At 46.7% G+C, this 26454-nt stretch overlaps 2 protein-coding genes across 2 annotated transcripts in view; both read left to right on the top strand.

Moving 5' to 3' along the window:
• Nucleotides 1-991: 991 nt before the first annotated feature.
• LOC141249808 (complement C1q and tumor necrosis factor-related protein 9A-like) lies at nucleotides 992-1771 on the top strand. Its single transcript, XM_073669807.1, has 2 exons — nucleotides 992-1184; nucleotides 1290-1771. The coding sequence occupies exons 1-2, from the start codon at nucleotides 992-994 to the stop codon at nucleotides 1769-1771; spliced, it is 675 nt and encodes a 224-aa protein (XP_073525908.1).
• A 19139-nt stretch (nucleotides 1772-20910) lies between these two features.
• Nucleotides 20911-26454, top strand: part of CPAP (centrosome assembly and centriole elongation protein) — a 51446-nt gene continuing 45902 nt past the window's right edge. The window contains exon 1 of the mRNA XM_073662443.1: nucleotides 20911-21060. The gene's annotated coding sequence lies outside the window, so the exon portion shown is untranslated. The remainder of the gene's footprint in view (nucleotides 21061-26454) is intronic.

The raw sequence follows: 26454 nt of genomic DNA, 5'->3' as shown, positions 1-26454 counted from the left end.
GGGAATCATATTGCCAAGTCAGTTTTACCATATGGTGAACATGGTAACTAAAAAAAACAAAAAAAAACAATTGTGGAATGGAACTTTTTTTTGCAATTTGACCACATTTGGAATTCTTTTCCCGTTTTCCAGTACAACTATATGGTAAAATCAATGATGTCATTCAAAAGTACAACTCATCCCGCAAAAAACAAGCCCTCATACGGCTATATTGACAGAAAAATAAAAAAAAGTTATGGCTCTTGGAAGATGGAGAGGAAAAAACGAGAATGAAAAATCGCACGGAGGTGAAAGGGTTAAAGGGGTTGTCCGGTCCAAATCAATAAGTTTGCAGTCACTCTGTGTGACTGCAGACTTATGAGTCCCTCAGCACGCGTACTGTGCTCTGCGGGGATTCACCAGTTTCTGGCCCGGGACCGGAGGGTATGCATGCGTTATACATGGCCAGGGCCAGTCTAGTGGTTGTGGCCTTGCTCTATACACTGGTTGGCAGCTTCTCTAGATGGGGCTCGGCCTCGCTCCATACAAGTGTATGGAAGCGAGGCTGCGCCCACTGGCCGCGAGTATATATAACGCATACATACCCTCCGTTGAATGTGCTGGGGGAGATTCATAAGTCTGCAGACACACAGAGTGACTGCAGACTTATCGATTTGGACCGGACAACCCCTTTAAGGTTAAAAGGACCCTTATTGTAATCGGTGGGGATCTATGAAGTTGGACCCCACTTATCAAACCTTGGCGAATATCTTACAGATATTCCATAAATACCATTTGTTGGAACTCTTTAAAATATTGTGCTCCTCAACCCCCTAAGGTGCTACTAGAGGACAAGCTGCATCCCACCAATCCACTTGATTTCACCAGAGTCCACAGAGGAACGTGTGAATGTTATTAAGTAATTCAATATACTTTTTTCTGTTGACAAGTCAACAAAGTGTGAGTCTATGTCCTGTTCATTGCTAACAATTCCAAAATTATCTTTTTTTAGATGAAACGGGTTCCTTTCCCAATTGCGATCCTTGTGGTCATACACGGTCTTTTAGGAAAATGTCAAGAGACCACCAAACATGAATTTTGTACAGGAGTCCCAGGTATCCCAGGAACACCAGGACTGAACGGTCAGCATGGGCTTCCAGGTAGAGATGGCAAAGATGGAGAACTAGGACCAAAAGGTGTCCCAGGTATATTTCTCCAAGAGGGCAGAGATGTTTTACACAGAAATGATTATTTAATAGATTCCTTACAATACCATTTTGTGGCTTATTATTATTATTGCTTTTTTCTAGGAACACCTGGCAAAAATGGTCCACAAGGTCCTCCTGGTAAAACAGGTCCTACAGGTTTTCCTGGCCTTCCAGGCTTACCAGGACCACCAGCGACAAGGGAAATCTTTGCATTTCATGTTGGACTAACATCTTCCAAACCATCAATGGATGGCCCGATTATATTTGCAAAAGTTTTTTACAATGAGCAAAGTATTTACAACACTGGAAACGGAAAGTTCATATCTGCAGTAGACGGTCTTTACTTCTTCACATACCAAATTACAGTTTATAGTAAAGACGTACATATTACCCTAAGACATGATGGTAACATTGTGCAGTACATGTATCACCAGTTTTCTTCTAATACTCACCAAGCCTCTGGGGCTTCAATTCTAGCTTTGAAAGAGAAGGATGAGGTTTGGCTGCAGGTTGTAGGAACTGACAATGGTCTTTATGCTGATAGTGATGACGATTCTACATTCTCAGGCTTTCTGATATCATGAATCTGGAAGCCATAAAATTTTTCACACCAATATATTAATACACTGCAAAAGAGAAATCAAATCTATAAAAATAGTTTTTGCATTGTAGACGTTGATTGACAATAAAATAGCATTTGTGGTACAGAACTGTTTTACATTGTGTCGTGTCTTTTATGCTGTTTTATATATTGTATATTCATTTTTAGATGCTTTGAGAATTAGTTATGAGGAGACATGAAGTAAGTAATATTAGGCGTAACATGCATTAATTGTTGGCTGTAGTGGAAACCCGATTTTAGAGATGTAAGGCTTCTGTAGAGGGACATAGTAGACTCGTCCTGCAGGTGGTTTGTATATAGGTTACCAATAAGATGAGGCAAAAAAAAAGTAAATAAAAAACAATAATTAAAGAGTTGATTTCATGATGATAACCCCTACTCTAAAGCTACTCGTCACACAAAATAAGCTCCTGGAACAACTGGCAAACAGATGTTCCCTTCATGGGAAACTTTGCCTAGTTGGCATCCAGGAGATGGATAGATAAATGAGGAAAGTACGTTTTTAAGACTATGCTCGCTGTGTGTGTCACGGTGTGACTGTGGGATAGCAAGAGACAATGGGCTGGCTCCTATTCTGTTCCTCAGGCTAGGGGACCCTAAGATATCTCTGTTCCCAGAATTACCCCTGATGGTTAGGACACCTGGGTCTTGTTCCTCGATATGCTTCTAAATAACGCTAATCTGTTTCTTCCCTCTGCCCTCCTTCTTCCTTAGGGAAGAAGTGTATGAGAAACCAAAAACAAGATAGACAGGGAAAAACACAGTCCCACAGCACTCTCATAGGAATAAACACTAAAGATCAAAAAGCGTAAAGCCAGTGAGGCAAGCAAGCAACACAAAGACACCGAAGGGAAAGGCTACACCAACAACCGCTCACAAAAAAAACTTAGAAACAACCACCAGTAAGCCTGGATATGTCCACCTATCCAGACCACAATAGACAAACTATAGCTGGCATTACCTGAATAGTCAAGCCAGCAGATACAGGAGGAGAGAAGATATGACTGGTTTTCCTACAGCATGTGACTGAAGGAGATTACCAACCTAGCCCAGCAGAAATATAACTCTTGCTAATCTGGCTAGGAGCTACAAATTGAGTCGACGCCCAAGTCTCCCTGCTCTGAATATAGCCATTAATGAAGATAAGGCCATGTTCACACGTTCCTTATTTGGTCAGTATTTTACCTCAGTATTTGTAAGCCAAAACCAGGAGTGGGTGATAAATACAGAAGTGGTGACGTGTTTCTATTATACTTTTCCTCTGATTGTTCCACTCCTGGTTTTGGCTTACAAATACTGAGGTAAAATACTGACCAAATACTGAATGGGTGAATGTGGCCTAAAAGGAAGAGTGCAAGAAACTGTGGATTTCACAGACCCTGACGCCACCATGACAGTCGGTGATACATGCAAAAACCTCGTTTGATAAAGTGCTTATTCCTTGTCCATCGAGATGACGCGCCCCCAGGGCCGTGGGGTACTCGGTGCCGGGCCTCTAGTCGTTGCTAAGGGGCGGGGGATGTCATAGTGGCGGTGACCCGGTCCGTGGCCCAGGGCGGTCAACAAAAAGGGGAATATTTATATGGGATTTATAGCTCTTAGGAAGTGTTCGTGACGCCACCTGTGGTTTCTGGTAATCGGTACCAGCGCTGCCGCAGACCTCTGGGGAGGTTGATAGGGCAGCTGGGTTGGAACGGCTCCCCACAGGTGGAGCGGGCCCCAGGGCAGTGTAGGATGGTAGGTGGTGATGCTGGGGCTTGTAGTGCAGGAGAGATGGCGCAGAGGAAATAACTGACAGAGGCAGTGGAGTGCAGTCATCCGAGTTTACTCACAGTTCTGTTCAAGTTCCTCAGGTACACTGTACGGGTGTCAGCCTCCCGCGTCACACTGCGTCTGCCAGACAGGGGTTCAGCACTTTCTCAAGTATATCAGGAGCACTTGACGGGACCCCGCTTTTGTGTGTTCCTTTCTAGACCGACCTCCTGCGCTGGGTCTTCTCCCTCCTTGGCCTGCGCCTCCCAGTAAAGTCCCGAACGGATACTCTGTGATCCCTCTGGGCAACTTGGAGTTCCGGGACCTACTTGGTGCCCTTTTCGGTGACTTAGGTGTGAGAGTACAGCAATTGCACCCTGGAAGTGCAGAAGCCTCCGGTTTTTTGGCTGAGACGTGAAGTACTCGGCCAGTCCGGGGACCGGTTCCCCTCTTGCGGCCTGATCCCTCTGACACATGGCAGATTCGGGCATACGGGTGGCCTTCTGCTCCTTTCGTACCCCTGGGATCCCTTTCCTTATTGGAGCCTTACTCCTCTGCTCCCCTCCTGGGCCTTCCTGGCTAGGCCCCACTCTGGAGCAGAGCTCCTAAAGAGACTCTGCTCCCCGACTACTCCTCTCCTCATCTCACTGACAACAGACTAAAAGACCTCCTTATCAAGATGGCCTCCCTTTTTATATATTTTCCTATAGGGCTCCCCTGAACTACGTCCTCCACCCACACCCACTACATGGTTCCCCCTTCTCCAGCCAGGGACGGGGCAGCAAATCACAGTGCATCTAGCCCTTCCAGCCGGCCTGGAGTAGTGTAGTGTTGAGTGCAGGTGTTGGGGTCCCGAGCAGTACTCCCTCCTTACCTGAGAGGAGATACCACACCTCTGGGTGAGGTGCAGTACCTCTGTGGCGACTGAACCTTCAGGGGCGCCACACTCCCCCCTGGTAAAACACAGCACGTCTGCGGGCTGAAACTGAGCAAAAACACAGTATATTAGACATACAATTTTTAGATGCATCACTTAGAAGATTATGAACTTTTTTTTCCCTTTATGGGAGGCACATTTTCTTAAAGGTTACAGGTTAACATTATCGAAACAATATAAAACTTTTCACTTGCATATACATATTTTCTCATATAAAACATTTTCAAGCAAATTCTAGTGAGATCCCAAACAGGGTGTCCATCTCACTGGTGAAGGTGCAATTTGAGCAGCATGAGGGACCCGTCCGAAAACCGTCAAAGTAGGCCCTGGGCGTGGCTGCAGGGCATAGGTGATCCATGTGTTGGACCACGTCTTCGGCCATGCCAAACGGGTTTTTGTTCTGAGGTCACTTGGTTGAAATTATAAAACCAATAGGGGGCACTTTAATAAGTGCATACTATTTACAGGAAAAGTTTTAGGGAGATCACCGTCCTCTACCTTAATGTCTCTATACCCTTACGGGTAACTGGATAAACACAAACAATGGTGTACCCTTACGGGTAACTATACACAGTCCAGTCCCATCTACCTTTTCACTAGTAGTGGTCTCCCCCCCTGGATATTCCTGGTGCTTGCCGACTGACCCGGCCGGGTCATCAGCCTCAAGCTGCAGGGGCATGTCCTCGTCCTCCTTGAACACGCAGTGCACTTGGAGGGCGTACCACCCGTGTTCTCCATGGTGCCTTGTTCCGGACCTCCATCCGCTCGCAGCGCACCAGCCGGGTGCGCCGCTCTTTTTCTAGTTGTAGGAGCTCCCGTCTGCAGAACTCCTCTCTCTCCAGCGCTTGAGCTTGGGTCTCCTGCGGGAACCCCATCAGGTCCCCCCCCTGGTTGTCCCACCTAAACTCTTCTCCGCCTGGGCAGGCAACCGGGGGTGCTGGTGTCGGCGTTAGCGGAAGTCGCTGCTGGTCCTCTACTTTAGCGGACCAGTCGCAGGTAGGCTGTCCGTACACCCAAGTGGGTGCAGGGGCTGGCGCTTCTGGGAGGGAGCCGAGCAACATATCCGTGGGGACGGCGCCCAAAGTTGGAGGTGCCGGGAGGGAGCTGAGCAGCCGGTCCACAGAGTCGGCGCCCGGGGTGGGAGGTGCCTGGCTCAGGAGTTGCTCCAAGGCGTACGCGGCCGGGGACGGCGGGCCCTGCTGGAGGCCCCGGACAGGGGAACTTCTCCTATCTGCTCTTGTGCTGCACGCGGCCTCCTGGCGCTCATCTGGCTCCGCCTGGGCCGGAGTGCCGCTGGTGGCACACAACGCTGGCTGCCGCCGAGCTGCTATCTTCACCAACAGCTCCTTCTTCCACCTGGAGACCGCCGTTCGCTGGGCCTCTTCCACCTGCTGGCTCAGCTCCTGGATTTCGCTCTGGAGGAATTCAGCATCCTCCGGGGATAGCTTGACGTTCGCTCCCTTCAGGGTGAGGGGGGTCGCCAGCTCTTGCAAGCCAGAGGCGGAGGTTTGGTCCTGGCCTCCTTCCATTCTGGCTGTCGGGTGCGGTCTGTCTAGACTTGTCAAGACCACACCCTGTCTCCACTGTTTCTCTCTTTCTCCCCTCCCTTTTCGGGGGCGGTTCCATGGCAGCCTGCTGTCGGTCACTCCTAGGGACGTCCTTCCCGCCTTGACGGACACATCTATGCGGACGGTCATAGTTGCAAGGGGCGGGTTGTGCTTTTGGCGCCATTCTGGGACCCGGCCCACGATGGGAGGTCCTGTATTGTTGTCTTTGATCATGCACATAATGGCGCCCGTTCTTCTGGGGCGGGCGCCACATTCAATGTAGAAAAACAGTTCTTTAGGCGCACAATACCCAAAGATAACGGGTTGGTTACGTATCCTGTTCGTGACGCCAGAGATGACGCGCCCCCAGGGCCGTGGGGTACTTGTTGCCGGGCCTCTAGTCGTTGCTAAGGGGGGGGGGGGGATGTCACAGTGGCGGTGACCCGGTCCGTGGCCCAGGGCGGTCAACAAAAAGGGGAATATTTATATGGGATTTATAGTTCTTATGACGTGTTCGTGACGCCACCTGTGGTTTCTGGTAATCGGTACCAGCGCTGCCGCAGACCTCTGGGGCGGTTGATAGGGCAGCTGGGTTGGAACGGCTCCCCACAGGTGGAGCGGGCCCCAGGGCAGTGTAGGATGGTAGGTGGTGATGCTGGGGCTTGTAGTGCAGGAGAGATGGCGCAGAGGAAATAACTGACAGAGGCAGTGGAGTGCAGTCATCCGAGTTTACTCACAGTTCTGATCAAGTTCCTCAGGTACACTGTACGGGTGTCAGCCTCCCGTGTCACACTGCGTCTGCCAGACAGGGGTTCAGCACTTTCTCAAGTATATCAGGAGCGCTTGACGGGACCCCGCTTTTGTGTGTTCCTTTCTAGACCGACTTCCCGCGCTGGGTCTTCTCCCTCCTGCCCTGCGCCTCCCAGTAAAGTCCCGAACGGGTACTCTGTGATCCCTCTGGGCAACTTGGAGTTCCCGGACGTACTTGGTGCCCTTTTCGGTGACTTAGGTGTGGGAGTATGGCAACTGCACCCTGGAAGTGCAGAAGCCTCCGGTTTTCTGGCTGAGACGTGAAGTACTCGGCCAGTCCGGGGACCGGTTCCCCTCTTGCGGCCTGATCCCTCTGACACTTGGCAGATTCGGGCATACGGGTGGCCTCCTGCTCCTTGCATACCCCTGGCATCCCTTTCCTTATTGGAGCCTTAATTCTCTGCTCCCCTCCTGGGCCTTCCTGGCTAGGCCCCACTCTGGAGCAGAGCTCCTAAAGAGACTCTGCTCCCCGACTACTCCTCTCCTCATCTCACTGACAACAGACTAAAAGACCTCCTTATCAAGATGGCCTCCTTTTTATATATTTTCCTATAGTGCTCCTCTGAACTACGTCCTCCACCCACACCCACTACATGGTTCCCCCTTCTCCAGCCAGGGACGGGGCAGCAAATCACAGTGCATCTTGCCCTTCCAGCCGGCCTGGAGTAGTGTAGTGTTGAGTGCAGGTGTTGGGGTCCCGAGCAGTACTCCCTCCTTACCTGAGAGAAGGAGATACCACACCTCTGGGTGAGGTGCAGTACGTCTGTGGCGACTGAACCCTCAGGGGCGCCACACATACGTTGGTCCTCAATCTCCCCAAGATATCTGGGCAGAAAAAAACTTTTAGATTCGCTGCTGATCATCAATAATCCATCATAATGGACGTCCGCTATTATGAAATAGTACAGGCAGCAGCAGCCTGTAAGCATCAATTGATTGGCTGCAGTGCTCACGTGACATAATGTCACATGAGCACAGGGTAGGTCCAGCGCCGATACTGAATGTGAGTAATCGTTTCTTATTCCACTTGCCCGAGCCCCCCACGAAAAATAAGGGAGGGACAGTGGGAATAAGACTTACTAACAGCTCTTCTCACTGCTTCCAAAAACTAATTAATGCACAATGTACCTATTCTAGTATAGAGATCAAAGTGATGAAAAAAACGAAATCACAAATGTCATAATGTTGCTGTGCCATAAATAGGACCTGAGCACAAGAAAGGTATTAGAGTAATTCCCATTTGATAGAAAAGAGAAGTGAACATTGCCATTAATTATGGGGGGGGGGGGGGAATAACACACTAAAATAACTGTTCTAAGTGACTCTCAAATCAAAGGAGATGCTATAAAATAATACTATCTTCAGAGCTGCACAATAAGGACTCGACCATATAACATGAATGAGTGCTATACAATCTTTTATCAGATAGTACTTGCCCAATATTATACTGTGGGGCAGTGTTGATCAGCGTTTTTTTTTTTCTCATACCAATTTGGCATGAGAAAAAAATAGCAGCATGTTGCGAGTGACTCCGCAAATTGGATCACACTCACCCATTCAAGTCTATTGGTGCGTGTGAAACTTCGGACTGAACTCTGATGACATCTGAGTGCAGTCCGATTTCCGCGGATTCACACAATAAAAAAGATGAAAAAATTTTGTTCTCCATCTTCTCCACACCTGTGCTACAATTGTCTCATCTGAGAGAGTCAGATCACACTAAGCTGACAGCCTGATCAAACCCAGATCAGAGTTTAATCTGAGTGTCATTAACAGAATCAATCTGATTCTTTCCCATAAAAGAATCTATGCTCGTGTGACCCTGGCCTAACCCTGCATCACTAATAGATAAAGTTGCACTCTGTAGCACTATAGCATGCAAACATGAAATATATGAAATTTGAATTGCATTACTGCTCTAGAAAATAGGAAAAATTGAGAATACTTAGCGCCTAAATTGGTTAATTCATGTGTGCCCGGCAGCCACCATAAGGCGATTCTCGTTGCTGGGAACCTATCTAATGTGAGTCCTCTCTTAGGCTGAAGCCTACATTTATATGGAAAGGTAGGATCCTGCTGTGATCAAAATTGCCAAAGGCTCAGGGGTGCTCAGTCAGAGAGCCTATGCAAACATGAAATATATGAAATTTGAATTGCATTATTGCTCTAGAAAATAGGAAAAATTGAGAATACTTAGCGCATAAATTGGTCCAGCAGAGAAAATCGTCTTATTGTGGCTGTATATTGTGGCTCACGCCAGTCAGTCCGGGCGTGGTTAGTGGTCCAACTGGGCCAGGAACCGAGGAGTACCTGGAGGGACGTGACTAGGGGCCTCGCCAGATTCGACCACGAACACACGGCGGCTTAATCGACTGCGTGGTCCGAGGAGGAATGTAGGAGGTGGCCCAGGTGCTACTCCAGGTCAGACCCCGGTCACAGCTGTTGACCCACACCGGGGAATGCAGGAACGGGCAGGTTTGGCTGGTATGCAGACAGGTGGGTACTGGCAGGCATGGCTGGCAGGCATGGTTGGTATGCAGACAGGTGGGTACTGGCAGGCACGACTGGTAGGCAGACAGGCGGGTACAGGCAGGTTCGGGGCTGGTATGCAGACGGGCGGATACTAGCAGGCTCGGCTGGTATACAGACAGGCCGGTACTGGCAGGTAGGAAAACAGGCTGGATAGGGACCAGTACAGACAGGGATGCAGAGCAGAACCGCAGGTGCGGAGGACATGCGGAGCAGAGCAGAACCGCAGGTGCGGAGGACAAGCGGAGCAGAGCAGAGAAGAACCGCAGGTGAGGAGGACAAGCAGAGCAGAGTTTTTAGTGATACCATTTTTGGGTAGATCCGATGTTTTGATCACCCGTTATTGCATTTTATTGCAATATTGCGCGACTAAAAAAAGGTAATTCTGGTGTATAGAATTATTTTCTCGTTACGCTGTTTACTGATCGGATTAATTCTTTTTTTTATTTTGAAAGATCTGGAGATTCTGAACGCGGTGATACCAAATATGTATATGTGGTTTTTTTTATTGTTTCTTTTGAATGGGGCGAAAGGAGGGCGATTTAAACTTTTATATTTTTCTTAGATTTTTAAAAACATTTTATTTAACTTTTTGCATGCTTCAATAGTTTCCATAGGAGATTAGAAGCAGCAATTACCTGATCGGCTCTGCTACATGCAGACGATGAGCCTGTATGGGCGATGCTCATAGCAATCGAGACATGACAACCACAGGGGTCTCCTGCAGATCCCAGGTTGTCATGTCAACCCATCGGTGACCCGCGATCATGTGACAGGGTCACCGATGGGCGGGGTAAGTGACACGCATCCTGTTTGCGCGAGTTAAATGCCCCTGTCAGAGATTGACAGCGGCATTTAACTAGTTAACAGCCGCGGGTGGATCGCGATTCCACCCGCGCCCGTTGCGGGCAGATGCCAGCTGTATAAATCAGCAGCTGTCATGTGCCCAGTTTAGTGCGGGCTCAGCACCGAAGCCAGCGATGAATCGGGGGTTATGACGTTGTACGTACTATTACATACCACGTTATAAAGGGGTTAAAGGAAATCTGTCAGTTGAATGCACCTTCCTAAGCCGTCTATAGGGGCATACAGAATAAAGAGAGTTGAATAAAATGATACCTTGATATTTACGGATCTAATGTCTTATTCCCGAGAAATCCACGTTTTTCTTAATATGTAAATGAGCTGTTAAGATCTATGGGCTGGACCAGGGGCGTCGCTAGGCAGTTAGATCCGGAGTCTGAGCCCAAGATCAAAAGCCCGATGCCCCGAATCTCCTAGAGCAGCCTGACATTGCAGCGCTACCTTTCCTAACTTCTCTCCTGCACCTTAGAGCACAATGACATTCATGTAACTGCTCCTGCATGTGATTGTACTCCATGCAGGAGGAGCGAGGACAGAGTCAGGAGGGCCGGCACTGCAGTAGTCAGTGTCTTGCTCCAGTAGCTGCATCTTTGGACAGTGTATAGGGAGCTGTGGGGACCATCATACAGTGCATAGGGAGCTGTGGGGACCATCATACAGTGCATAGGGAGCTGTGGGGACCATCATAAAGAGATGTGGTGACCATCATACAGTGCCTAAGGAGCTGTGGTGACCATGATACAGAACATAAGGAGCTGTGGTGACCATAATACCGTGCATAGGGAGCTGTGGTGACCATCATACAGTGCATAGGGAGTTGTGATGACCATCATTCAGTGCATAGGGAGCTGTGTGGAGACCATCATACAGTGCATAGGGAGCTGTGGTGACCATCGTACAGTGCATAGGGAGTTGTAATGACCAACTTACAGTACATAGGGAGTTGTAGGGACCATCATACAGTGTATAGGAAGCTATGGGGACCATCATACCGTACATAGGGACATAGAGAGCTGTAGGGACCATCATACAGTACAGAGGAAGCTATGGAGACCATTATACAGAGTATAGGGAGCTGTGTTGACCATCTTGCAGTGTGTAGGGGCTGTGGGACTATCATACAGTATTTGGGGGGTCTCTCAGGACATTATTTCTTTTAATACATTATTAGTTTTGATTGTGGCTTTGAGGGAGCATTAGTACTTTTTGGGGGGCATTGTTACTTAAAGGGGATACTCAAGGGTATTTGTTGCTTGGAGGGGACACTTATAACTTTCAAAACAGCATATCTAGCATAATTACTTGCTAGGTAGCACAGTGGGGGCCTTTCTACTTTCTATGGGACGCTATTATTTTTATCGGCCCCTCTATCTGCACACAGTCTTTGGTGCATTAATTGGTGGAGGGGTAATCATAGTAACATAATATTTGAAGTATTGGGGTTACTGTTCCACGACGGAAGAGCAGGCAGCATGGGAAGGTTGTACAGATCGGGGACGACGCTGGAAATGTGAGAAGTTAAATGCGTATTTGTTGTAAACTCTGCAGAAGAGTCCTGACTGGAAGAAATTGTTATGGTGGTCTGGACCAAATGAAAAAGACGAGAAAAGTAAACGACTCCATCAGAAAGAACATCACTGTACTGTATATATGTATATAATTGTACTGTCATCTCTGCAATATGGTTGGCAGGACAGGTATCTACCACTATATGGTCACTGTATGGCAGTAATATGAGAATTTTCAATAGCTTTTTTTTAAATTTGGTAACAGCTTAATGCATTTCAGTCATGCACTGGTACCTGTATGGCGGTATTATTGGTCTTTTTACAGTGTGTTATCTATAGGTAATAGTCATATCATAATATTATGTACACACTGTGTAGTGGTGATGGTAGAGGGCATTGTGTAGCGGTATCTTTTTGGCTTGTATAGTAGTAATTTTGGTAATATTGGTCTTTGCATTGTGTATTTTAGGTTCGCAACAGTGGTATATTGTAATTATATATGCACAGATTCTCTTGTAAGTGGCAGGGCGGTTAAATGGGGAGATGTGCACTTTGGGGCTTGGGACCCTGATTGTTTAGAACCCTAGCAACGCCCCTGTCTCCGTGTATTAGAGCTCTTCTATGTGATACTGTATACAGGGGCACGGCCTGAATCTGTATATAAGGTTTTCTCTCCATATATGAGCTCTATGTGATACTGTATACAGGGGCACTGTCTGAATCTGTATATAAGGTTTTCTCTCCATATATGAGCTCTATATGATACTGTATACAGGGGCACGGCCTGAATCTGTATATAAGGTTTTCTCTCCATATATGAGCTCTATGTGATACTGTATACAGGGGCACGGCCTTAATCTGTATATAAGGTTTCTCTCCATATATGAGCTCTATATGATACTGTATACAGGGGCACTGCCTGAATCTGTATATGAGGTTTTCTCTCCATATATGAGCTCTATGTGATACTGTATAGAGGGGCACGGCCTGAATCTGTATATGAGGTTTTCTCTCCATATATGAGCTCTATGTGATACTGTATACAGGGGCACTGTCTGAATCTGTATATAAGGTTTTCTCTCCATATATGAGCTCTATATGATACTGTATACAGGGGCACGGCCTGAATCTGTATATAAGGTTTTCTCGTCATATATGAGCTCTATGTGATACTGTATACAGGGGCACTGCCTGAATCTGTATATAAGGTTTCTCTCCATATATGAGCTCTATGTGATACTGTATACAGGGCCACGGCCTGAATCTGTATATAAGGTTTTCTCTCCATATATGAGCTCTATTTGATACTGTATACAGGGGTACGGCCTGAATCTGTATATAAGGTTTTCTCTCCATATATGAGCTCTATGTGATACTGTATACAGGGGCACTGCCTGAATCTGTATATAAGGTTTTCTCTCCATATATGAGCTCTATGCGATACTGTATACAGGGGCACTGCCTGAATCTGTATATAAGGTTTTCTCTCCATATATGAGCTCCATGTGATACGGTATACAGGGGCACGGCCTGAATCTGTATATGAGGTTTTCTCTCCATATATGAGCTCTATGTGATACTGTATACAGGGGCACTGTCTGAATCTGTATATAAGGTTTTCTCTCCATATATGAGCTCTATGTGATACTGTATACAGGGGCACTGCCTGAATCTGTATATAAGGTTTCTCTCCATATATGAGCTCTATGTGATACTGTATACAGGGCCACGGCCTGAATCTGTATATAAGGTTTTCTCTCCATATATGAGCTCTATTTGATACTGTATACAGGGGTACGGCCTGAATCTGTATATAAGGTTTTCTCTCCATATATGAGCTCTATGTGATACTGTATACAGGGGCACTGCCTGAATCTGTATATAAGGTTTTCTCTCCATATATGAGCTCTATGTGATACTGTATACAGGGGCACTGCCTGAATCTGTATATAAGGTTTTCTCTCCATATATGAGCTCCATATGATACGGTATACAGGGGCACTGCCTGAATCTGTATATGAGGTTTTCTCTCCATATATGAGCTCTATGTGATACTGTATACAGGGGCACTGCCTGAATCTGTATATAAGGTTTTCTCTCCATATATGAGCTCTATGTGATACTGTATACAGGGGCACTGCCTGAATCTGTATATGAGGTTTTCTCTCCATATATGAGCTCTATATGATACTGTATACAGGGGCACTGCCTGAATCTGTATATGAGGTTTTCTCTCCATATATGAGCTCTATGTGATACTGTATACAGGGGCACTGCCTGAATCTGCATATGAGGTTTTCTCTCCATATATGAGCTCTATGTGATACTGTATACAGGAGCACTGCCTGAATCTGTATATGACGTTTTCTGCCGGTGTATAATAGATCCTCTATGGGACAGGGCTCTGTCTGAATCTGTATATAAAGTTTTCCCTCCGTATATATAAGAACTCTACGTGACAATGTATAGGGCCGCTGTCTGGCACCGTATGAGACCCTATATGGCCTGGACAGTTGTGTACTTAGCTTAATGATATATTTTTCCAATGCATTTCCCCTCTCTTTTGGTCATTCAGGGATTCATCAGGGAATTCCTTCAATAAGGACAAAAGGAGACTATAAGCCGTACTGCAAAGAGGATAACAGCTCACAGGCCCAGGAAATATGCCGCTACATACAATATGAGCCCCCAAATAGCCCCCTACATACAGTGTGAACCCTCACGATATACACTATGAGCCCCCACATAACTCATTATATACAGTATGAGCTCACATATAGCCCCCCATATTCAGGATGAGTCCCCATATAGCCTCCTATATACGTTATGAGCCCCCCCCCATATAGCCTGCTATGGGATAGGTAATAACTTGCTGATCAGAGAGTGTGCGACTGCTAGGACCTGCACTGATTTGGCAAAACAGGGAATTTCTATCCCCATTACAAAATGGAGCAGCTGGTTTGATGCCCAACAACCACTCAGTTCATTCTCAGTGGAGCTGCTCGAAAAAGCAGAGTGCAAGGCAGCCCCATAGGGCAAAATTGGAGCTCAGACTGGGCATGTACACTGCTCAATTTTAAGAGATAAAAGTGTTCCATTTTGCTGATCAGTGCAGGTCCCAGCTATTGGACACCACTGATCACCTGTGCTGTTGGATAGGTGATAAAAGGGGTTGTCAGATGAAAACACGTTCTCTCTATTCATGCATGGAAGCATTGTTATAAGCTACAGATTTCCCTCATAGTGAGATTTTAGTATTAAGTATACAAAGGGTGGCCAATTTATTTTCCAGAGGGGCCACATAAGAGACTTTGACTGTTGTACAGGGCCGAAACAATAGGCTGAAATTAATTCTATATACTGAGGTAAAAATCTGACCAAATACTCAACATGTGCACGTGGCATTACTTGTATCAGCGAATCAACACCATGTAATTCACTGCATTTTATAAATCATTTGCTCTTGTTATTCAGCCATTGTACCTTGATAAACAGCTACACAAAATATGATGTCCCCACAGCCCTCCCACACACAGTATGATGTCCCCATACACAGTAGGATGTCCCCACAGCCTCTCACACACACAGTACGAAGTCCCCACAGCCCTCCCACACACAGTACGAAGTCCCCACAGCCCTCCCACACACAGTACGATGTCCCCACAGCCCTCCCACACACAGTACGATGTCCCCACAGCCCTCCCACACACAGTACGATGTCCCCACAGCCCTCCCACACACAGTACAATGTCCCCACAGAACCCCCACACACAGTACAATGTCCCCACAGAACCCCCACACACAGTACAATGTCCCCACAGAACCCCCACACACAGTACAATGTCCCCACAGAACCCCCACACACAGTACAATGTCCCCACAGAACCCCCACACACAGTACAATGTCCCCACAGAACCCCCACACACAGTACGATGTCCCCACAGAACCCCCACACACAGTACGATGTCCCCACAGAACCCCCACACACAGTACGATGTCCCCACAGAACCCCCACACACAGTACAATGTCCCCACAGCCCTCCCACACACAGTACAATGTCCCCACAGAACCCCCACACACAGTACGATGTCCCCACAGAACCCCCACACACAGTACAATGCCCCAACAGCCCCAGCCACACACAGTACAATACCCCCGCCACACACACTACCCCAAGCAGCGGCCTGACATACAGCAGCACACGAGTGACATTATCTCACTTCACTACACCAGCATGCGCCCCATGTGATTAACTTCATTCCCTTCCCTTTGCAGCCTCCCAGCATGCAACTCCATTCAAGTAACATCACCACCATCCCCACAGTCGCCCACGAGTGACATCACTCCCATCCCTGTATAGCCCCAACCATGCATCCCCCACACAAGTAACATCACCCCATTCTCCACGCATATACCCAGCATGCAGCCCTAAGCGAGTGACATTAACCCCTTCACTATGCAGCCTCCACCATGCAGCCCCACGAGTAACATAACTCCCTTCAACGCGCAGCCCCCAGCCTCACACAGCCGCCTTCTACACTGTGTGCAGAATTATTAGGCAAATTGTATTTTAGAGGATTATTTTTATTACTGATGAATAACTATGTTCTCAATCAACCCAAAAGACTCATAAATATCCAAACTTAATATTTTTGGAAGTTGGAGTGTTTTTTTTTTTAGATTTGGCTATCTTAGGAGGATATCTGTTTGTGCAGGTAACTATTACTGTGCAGAATTATTAGGCAACTTAATAAAAAACAAATATAATCCCATCTCACTTGTTTATTTTCACCAGGTAAACCAATATCAGTGCACAAAATTTAGAAATAAACATTTCTGACATGCAAAAACCAAAAAATTAGTGATCAATACAGCCACCTTTCTTTATGATGACACTCAACAGCCTTCCATCCATAGATTCTGTCAGTTGCTTGATCTGTTTTCGATCAACATTGCGTGCAGCAGCCACCACAGCCTCCCAGACAATGTTCCGAGAGGTGTACTGTTTTCCCTCCCTGTAGATCTCACATTTTATGATGGACCACAAGTTCTCTATGGGGTTCATATCAGGTGAACAAGGGGGCCATGTCATTATTTTTTCTTCTTTTAGACCTTTAGGGTATGTGCACACGATGCAGAAATGAAGAAGAAAATTTCTGCATCTCCCTGTCAGAAAAAACGCATGCAGATTGTGCATGCATTTTTCCTGCGGAATACATGCGGATTCACATGCGTTTCCGCATGCGGATTGACAAGCGCTTTCCAGGCGATTTTAGCATCACCTGGAAAGTGCTTGACAACTAGGTCACACTATATAAATCCATGCAACCGGCATGGATTTATATAGTGTGATCCGAGAGAGTGGTAAAAATAAATGTATACTTTACCCTCAGATGGCCCGCGCTGTCCTGCTCACTCCGTTCTCCCGGCAACTTTGAATTGAAAGACCTGCCGACGTCAGTGTCACGTGACCCGTCACATGACTCTGACGTCAGCGCAGGTCCTTCAACTCACTGCAAAGTGCCGGGAACCAAGCAGGAGCAGTGCGCGGGCCGACAGATGGTAAGTATACATTTATTTTTTTTATTTTATTCTTTTTTTACAGCTTTTTTAATGGTACCTGGGTGTGGATGAGACTCTCCTCTCCTCTACACCCGGGTACCATCCGCACATTAGAACGCGCCAATTACGCAAGTACAGATGCAGTCTTGCGGAATTGGCGCGTTCTAATGCAAGTCAATGGCGGCGAAAACGCAGCGTTTCCGCAAAATTAATGGTCATGCTGCGGATTTTTGAGCGCAGCGTTTACGCTGCAGAAAAATCCGCATCATGGGCACAGCACATCCGGATTTCAATTGGGGAACATTGCTGCCCCTCTACCATGCGTTTTTAATGCGTTTCCGCGGCGCTTACGCAGCTGCAAAAACGCCGCGGAAACGCATTAAAAACGCATAGTGTGAACTCAGCCTTACTGGCCAGCCATGCTGTGGAGTAGTTGGATGCATGTGATGGAGCATTGTCCTGAATGAAAATCATGTTTTTCTTGAACCACACTGACTTCTTCCTGTACCACTGCGTGAAGAAGTTGTCTTCCAGAAACTATCAGTAGGTCTGGGAGTTGAGCTTAACTCCATCCTCAACCCGAAAAGGTCCCACAAGTTCATCTTTGATGATACCAGCCCATACCAGTACCCCAGTCTTAAGATATTTCTTGGCCCATTCTTGACGTTTTATCTTATGTTTCTTATTCAAAGGTGGTGTTTTTCAGCCTTCCTTACCTTGGCCATGTCCCTAAGTATCGCACACCTTGTGCTTTTTGATACTCCAGTAACGTTGCAGCTCTGAAATATGGCAAAACTGGTGGTAAATGGCATCTTGGCAGCTTCACGCTTGATTTTCCTCAATTCATGGGCAGTTATTTTGCGCCTTTTTTGGCCTTCCTGCTGGCGATTCGCCATGAAACGCTTGATTGTTCAGTGATCACGCTTCAAAAGTTTGGGAATTTCAAGACTGTTGCATCCCTCTGCAAGACATCTCACAATTTTGGACTTTTCAGAGCCTGTCAAATCTCTCTTCTGACCCATTTTGCCAAAGGAAAGGAAGTTGCCTAATAATTAAGCATACCTTATATAGGGTGTTGATGTCATTAGTCAACACCCCTCCTTATTACAGAGATGCACATCACCAGATTTACTTAATTGGTAGTTGGCTCTCAAGCCTATGCAGCTTGGAGTAGGACAACATGTATAAAAGGTATCAAAGTGATCAAAATACTCATTTGCCTAATAATTCGGCACACAGTGTACGTATCCTCACGAGAGTGACAGTACCCTCTTCCCGGAACAGCCCCAAGAGAGTTTCATCACCCATTTCCCCTTGCAGCCACTCAGCATGCACAATCATCCCCTTCCCCCCACAACCTCTCAACATGCAGCATCATCACCCCCTTCCCTGCACAGCCCCTCATATTCATTATCTGCCCCCCCTTCTCCGCACAGAACCTCATCACCTTGCCCCCTTCTACACACATCCCAACATCACCTTCCCCCCTTCTCCGCACAGCCCCTCATCACCTTCCCCCATTCTCTGCACAGTCCTTCATCTTCCCCTCGCCTCCGCACAGCACCTCATCACCTTCCCCCAGTCTCCGCACAGCCGCTCATCATCAACCACCTTCTCCACTCAGTCCCTATTCATCACCTTCCACTTGTCCGCATAGCCCCTAATCACCTTCCCCCCATGTTCGCACAGCTCAACACCTTCCCCCTTGTCCGCACAGCCCGTCAACACCTTCCCCCATTCTAAGCACAGCCCCTCATCATTATCACCTTCCCCAGTTTCTGCGCAGCACATCATTACCTTCCCCAGTCTCGGCACAGCCCATTATCACCTTCCCCCGTCTCTGCACAGCACCTCACCATCACCTTCCCCGCACAGCCCACCCCCATGACCTTCCCCCTTCTCTGCACAGTTCATCACCATCTTCACCCCTTCTCCGCACAGCCCCTCATCATCCTCCCCCATTTCTCCGCACAGCCCCTCATCATCTTCCTCCCTTCTTCGCACTGCCCCTCATCATCACCTTCCCTCATTCTCCGCACAGCCCCTCATCATCACCTTCCCTCATTCTCCGCACAGCCCCTCATCATCACCTTCCCTCATTCTCCCCACAGCCCATCATCACCTTCCCTCATTCTCCGCACAGCCCCTCATCATCACCTTCCCTCATTCTCCGCACAGCCCCTCATCATCACCTTCTCTCATTCTCCGCACAGCCCCTCATCATCACCTTCCCACTTCTCCATACAGCCCCTCATCACCTTCCCCCTATTCTGCACAGCCCCTTCCTCATCATCATCCCCTATGCAGCCCCAAGTTACATTAAAGGGGTATTCCCATCTCCAAGATCCTATCCCAATATGTAGTTGGTGTAATAATAATATTAGCAAATACTATACTACATTTCTAATTGGAGGTATTTTTGATTCGCTACTCCACTTACCTCATGTGCAGGTATTGCAGGACCTTAGGTATCCATGGTTACGTCCACTGATAAAGTGACAGTTAGCTAGCTGCTAGTGGTCGTAACCGTGGATACCTAAGGTCCTTTACTGCCTGCACATGAGGTAAGAGAGATAGCGAATCAAAAATACTATTCTACATTTCTAATTGGAGGTATTTGCTAATATTATTATTATTACACCTACTACATATTGGTATAGGATCTTGGAGATGGGAATACCCCTTTAAAGAAGTTGTCCACTACTTTATATGAACTCCATAATGTATCCCCCTGGGGCCCAGAAGTGTTTTTGTAAATACCTTGCGATGCCTTTTCTGGCTCTGAACGGCGCTATCACTGGCCGCTCAGAGGCATCATGTAACCCGTCACTGATGTCACGTCAAGTGAGGAGTGACATTAGTGACGCGCTCCCCGCCCGCGCGTCACACGTAGCATCCACCGCGAGCTTTCCCAGTGAATGAGGAGAGGGAGAGCGCGGTGGATGCCGGGTGTGACGTGCTGGATAACCCCACCCACAGCCCAGCGTCCACCGTGGAATGCAGAAGAGAGACCCCCCGGCTGCATCCAGAACTTAACGTGACATCAGCGGATGTCAGAGCCGGCCGTCACGTGATGCCTGTGAGTGGCCAGGGATAGCGCCGCTCAGGCAGAAAAGGCACCACAAAGTATTTAGAGAAACACTTATGGGCCCTGGAGGAATACATTGGGGGATCATATAAAGTAGTGGACAACCCCTTTAACCCTTTTCCTGTGAAAGCACCCCCATAAAAGTAGCAGCAGCCATTTCCCCAAAATACATCCTCCGACACCTCACAGTTAGTCCTATGTCCTCATTCCCAACTTCACACGTCTCCATGGTGCAGCCCCTCAGTACTCAGTCTCCCTGGTATCGGGTCGGCACTGGAGGAGGCCCCGCCCCTTCTGGTGACATCTTCACCTCACAGGAGCCACTCCAGTCTAGACGAGACCCTAGCATGAGGAACCCTGTGCGCCACAGCTTCCCCAGATCCCGCCGCTAACTACACCCGAAAGCCTTTGCGGCGCTCAACGTACTTTGAGCGAAAGCGTTCATGGGAGATGTAGTCTCCTCCCATTGGTGTCAGTGCTGCGGCTGCACGAACAAGCCATGAGGCAGAACTACCTTTCCCGTCGTCCTGTGCGCTCTGGTAGCCGGGTTAGCTTTGTTTGCGGAGGGTTTGGCAGGAGCACAGGGCAGCCGGGGATTTAATATTTGTTTGAGTCGTTTGGCACCTGGGTGACTGCAGCGCTGGATGTGCAGGTAATGACGCAGGGAAAGCTGTGCGACTTTTCCTGTCTCAGAATGGCCGGTTTTAGCTTTGCTCCTAAAGTTTTAACTTTTTGCTTCAGTGCAGAGTTGTTGTCCTGTTGCTGCTTTGGAGGACTCCGCACTGAGCTGTCCTAACCTTATTACTGGGACTGCTCCTGTCATCAGTGTGAGATTATGTTTGGAGAAATTGTCCCAGCAGTGCGACATTTCCATGAATGTGTCTCCTGAGGAATCTGGAGGATGAGAGTGTTCCCTCAATGCTGTCACTGATGCTGTGGGGGGCACAGATGTCCCACTCCTCATTATATGTCCTGGCTCTGCAGGATCAGGGGTCCTCAGTAGGGACCCCCTATATGCAGCACTGGGGGATAAGGATGGGTTATTGCTGCATGTACCAGGAGGGCAGAAATGGTGGTCCGTCACTGTGTGCAACGTCCCTGTAATGACGACCGGTTATAAATATTTCATTTTGCTCGGTGTAAACGCCGCTCTTCTTCTGAATCCGGCGATGTTTTTCTTTTGTTACTGCTCCTCTTCCATCCTAAGATATGGCCGCCTATTCCCTGTTTATAAATCTAATCTTGTATGACAACTGGGCGTGGCCTTCATGAAGACAACCATAAAAACGTTGAGTTCACGCCCACTTGGCTATTAAGACTCATTTTACACACAGGAAAGAGCTGGCCCTATCTCAGGACCAGAGAGGCGCAGAAACGAAAGAAAAACAGCGTCTGACTCGGGAGAACGGCGGCATTTACAGCAGGAAAGTGTTTCTTTTTACATATTTATAACAAAGTATTACGTTTTCTTTAAACGTATGTGTTAGTACTGATATATTTTTTTCCCTATGGTACCAAAAAGATTGGTTCTGACCCGTGCCTGCGAGCATAAGTATTTGCTTCGGATGATTTATAGCCCCTAGTGATGACATATCAGGGGCCCACGGCCGCCCCCCCTGAAGACCCCGTGTGCACATACACATATCCGGGGGGGAATACTTCATGTTCACGCTGGTCCTTGAGTGACAGAGTCTCGGTGGCGGGCATTTCCTCGACTTTGATATTTCCTTCTCACCTTTCAGGAAATATAACGTTTTTTAGTTTTTTTTTTTTATTGTTTTTCTTCGATAGAGATGTATTAGGGATTGTAATATGGGGAATGAGCTGTAGATTTTATTACTATTTTGGGGCCCATATGACTTTTTGATATTCCTTTTTTTTTTCTTTTGAAGTTTGCAAAAAAATAAAAATAACAGATTCAGTTTTTTTCCCATGTTCATTGTATGGGAGAAGTATCATAATATTTTATTAGTTTGGACGGTTATGCAGAGATGCCTGTTTTTTTATTTATTTTGTTCTGAGAAATGGGGGGGAGGGGTGTGAACACATATTTATATTTTTCACTTTTGTATTTTTTTTTTTTTTTAGTTTTCGTAGTCGCCTTAGGCAACTTGAACTTGCTATTTCTTGTACGACTTACTGCATAACCCTGAATAACCATTCTAATATGAAGCCCAGCAATAGTCCTTAGGGCCGTGGGCTCCATATGTGTATGCACACGACAGAAACAGGGACCTCCATTATATCCCTGCCCGCCATGACAGTCATTGGCACACCATTTCCAATCTCTTAAATTGCTCTAAGGGCTCACTCACTTGTCAGTGATGCCATCTCATTGTCGGGGTGGTTTTATATACAACATTATAATAATAATTTTTATTTCTATAGCGCCAACATATTCCACAGCACTTAACATTTCAGAGGGGACTTGTACAGACAATAAAGACATTACAGAATAAGCATAACTCAGATACCAAGAGGAGTGAGGGTCCTGCTGCTCGCAAGCTACAATCTATGAGGAAATAGGGGAGACACGACAGGTGAATGGTAAAATGTGCTTATATTGTACGATACAGCCATAATATACTAAATAGGGTATGTTCACAATGCTGCATGAACCGGTCACCAGCCAGTATGTGTACAGTACAGACATAGAGGGATATTAAGTACATCGAGGGTGTGAACCGATGCTATGAGGGACCAAATTTTGAAGACATTTTTTTATGGGCCAAACAGGAATAGTTAGATAAGTGATAAAGAAATGCGCACACTTAAATCTGTGGGTATTGGGAATTAATCAAACTGTCCTGGGTAGTGCATTCCAGAGAAGTGGCGCAGCACGTGAGAGGTCTTGGAGCCAGGAGTGGGAGGTTTGGATTATTGAGGATATTAGTCTTGGGTCATTAGCAGAACGGAGGGCACGGTTGGGTGATGGAGATGAGGGAGGATATTTTACGGTGGTGCTGAACCGTGGAGAGTTTTGTGGGTGAGATTGAGGAGTTTATATTGAACTTTATATCGGATGGGTAACCAGAGCAATGACTGACACAGGGAAGAGGCATCGGTGTAGCGGTTGGCGAGGAATATGATCCTGGCTGCTGCATTCAGGACGGATTGGAGAGGGGAGAGTTTAGTAAGAGGGAGACCGATTAGTAGAGAGTTGCAGTAGTCCAGACGAGAATTAATAAGAACAACAGTAAGGCTATGTGCCCACGATGCAAAAAATGCTCCGGATTTTGTTCCTGAGCATTTCTGCATCTCCCTGGCAGAAAAAACGCATTCGGATTGTACATGCGTTTTTCCTGCCAGGGACAAGCGGATGTGAAGCGTTCTTCACATGCATTTCCGCATGCGGGTTGACAAGCGCTTTCCAAGCGATTTTAGCATCACTTGGAAAGTGCTTGACAACTTGTTCACACTATATAAATCCATGCAGACGGCATGGATTTATACACTGTGTGCAGAATTATTAGGCAAGTTGTATTTTAGAGGATTATTTTTATTATTGATCAACAACTATGTTCTCAATCAACCGAAAAGACTCATAAATATCCAAGCTTAATATTTTTTGGAAGTTGGAGTGTTTTTTTTTTTAGATTTGGCTATCTTAGGAGGATATCTGTTTGTGCAGGTAACTATTACTGTGCAGAATTATTAGGCAACTTAATAAAAACCAAATATAATCCCATCTCACTTGTTTATTTTCACCAGGTAAACCAATATCAGTGCACAAAATTTAGAAATAAACATTTCTGACATGAAAAAACAAAAACCAAAAAGATTAGTGATCAATATAGCCACCTTTCTTTATGATGACACTCAGCAGCCTTCCATCCATAGATTCTGTCAGTTGCTTGATCTGTTTTCGATCAACATTGCATGCTGCAGCCACTACAGCCTCCCAGACAGTGTTCCGAGAGGTGTACTGTTTTCCCTCCCTGTAAATCTCACATTTTATAATGGACCACAGGTTCTCTATGGGGTTCAGATCAGGTGAACAAGGGTGCCATGTCATTATTTTTTCTTCTTTTAGACTTTTACTGGCCAGCCACACTGTGGAGTAGTTGGATGCATGTAATGGAGCATTGTCCTGCATGAAAATCATGTTTTTCTTGAACGATACCGACTTCTTCCTGTACCAATGCTTGAAGAAGTTGTCTTCCAGAAACTGGCAGTAGGTCTGGAAGTTGAGCTTCACTCCATCCTCAACCCGAAAAGGTCCCACAAGTTCATCTTTGATGATACCAGCCCATACCAGTACCCCACCTCCACCTTGCTGGCGTCTGAGTCGGAGTGGAGCTCTCTGCCCTTTACTGATCCCGCCTCTGGCCCATCAAGAGTCACGCTCATTTCATCAGTCCATAAAACCTTTGAAAAATCAGTCTTAAGATATTTCTTGGCCCATTCTTGACGTTTTATCTTATGTTTCTTGTTCAAAGGTGGTCGTTTTTCAGCCTTCCTTACCTTGGCCATGTCCCTGAGTATCGCACACCTTGTGCTTTTTGATACTCCAGTAACGTTGCAGCTCTGAAATATGGCAAAACTGGTGGCGAATGGCATCTTGGCAGCGTCATGCTTGATTTTCCTCAATTCATGGTCAGTTATTTTTGCGCCTTTTTTGGCCAACACGCTTCTTGCGACCCTGTTGGCTATTTGCCATGAAACGCTTGTTTGTTCGGTGATCACGCTTCAAAAATTTGGAAATTTCAAGACTGCTGCATCCCTCTGCAAGACATCTCACAATTTTGGACTTTTCAGAGCCTGTCAAATCTCTCTTCTGACCCATTTTGCCAAAGGAAAGGAAGTTGCCTAATAATTAAGCACACCTTATATAGGGTGTTGATGTCATTAGACAACACCCCTCCTCATTGCGGAGATGCACATCACCAGATTTACTTAATTGGTAGTTGGCTCTCAAGCCTATGCAGCTCGGAGTAGGACATCATGTATAAAAAATGTCATGTGATCAAAATACGCATTTGCCTAATAATTCTGCATGCGTTGTATAGTGTGACCCCAAAGAATGTCAAAAATAAATCTATACTTACCTTCCGATGGCCCCTGCAGTCTTGCTTCTCTCCGTCCTGGCTTGCTGGCAGCTCGCGGTACACTGAAGGACCTGCCATCACATGACTAAATGACGTCAGCGCAGGTCCTTCAGTCCACCGCGATCTGCTGGCAAGTGAAGACAAGGAGACCGGGGGCCATTAGAAGGTAAATATAATATTTATTTTTTATTCTTTTTTTTTTTTTTTTTTTTACAGGTTCTACGGTACCCGGGTCCGGAGGAGCGTCTCCTGTCCTCTAGACCTGGGTACCTTCCGCACATTGAAACGCATGTAATCTGCATGTACAAATCCAGTGATGCGGATTCTATGCGTTCCCATGCAAGTCAATGGCGGCGAAAATGCAGCGCTTCCGCAAAATAATTGGTAGTGCTGCGGATGATAACCCGCAGCGGAAATTTCCGCAGCGTGTGCACAGCACATGCGGATTATCATTGGGGAACATGGCAGACCTTCTACCATGCATTTTTTAAGCTTTTCTGCAGCGTCTTTGCCGCTGCGGAAACGCTTAAAAAACGCATCGTAGGCACACAGCCTAAGAGTTTTTGCAGAATCAAAGGTAAGAAAAAGTCGAATTCTAGAAATGTTTGAGGTGTAGATCACATTTGATCACTCGGCCGCTCATGTCAAGTGTGAAGAAAAGACCTGAATTAATGATGAAACCAAGACAGCGGGCATGTTGCTGGAGAGTAGTGATGATCGAGCATGCCTGTTTTTCCAGCATTCCTCACATGTATTAAAGCTGTTAAACTGTTGCAAATCATGTTCACGGAGCGACGAAAACTTAATAGGTGCTCCTAAATCTCGAGCAACGAGCATGCTCGATCATCACTACTGGGGAGTAATGGTGGAGTCACACACGGAAATGGCAATATTGGGCATAGGTAGGTTAGTGGAGGGAGGAAACACGAGGAGTTCAGTTTTCGACAGATTCAGTTTAAGGCTGCGTGCCCACGATGCGTTTTTCATGCGTTTCCGCT

Source organism: Phyllobates terribilis, unplaced genomic scaffold (assembly GCF_046119375.1).
Source record: "Phyllobates terribilis strain yellow unplaced genomic scaffold, ASM4611937v1 Scaffold_2__4_contigs__length_985480577, whole genome shotgun sequence".
In the NCBI taxonomy this organism is placed as follows: Eukaryota; Metazoa; Chordata; class Amphibia; order Anura; family Dendrobatidae; genus Phyllobates; species Phyllobates terribilis.
Note: the sequence above shows the minus strand (reverse complement) of the source record. Positions and strands in the feature narration are given on the sequence as shown.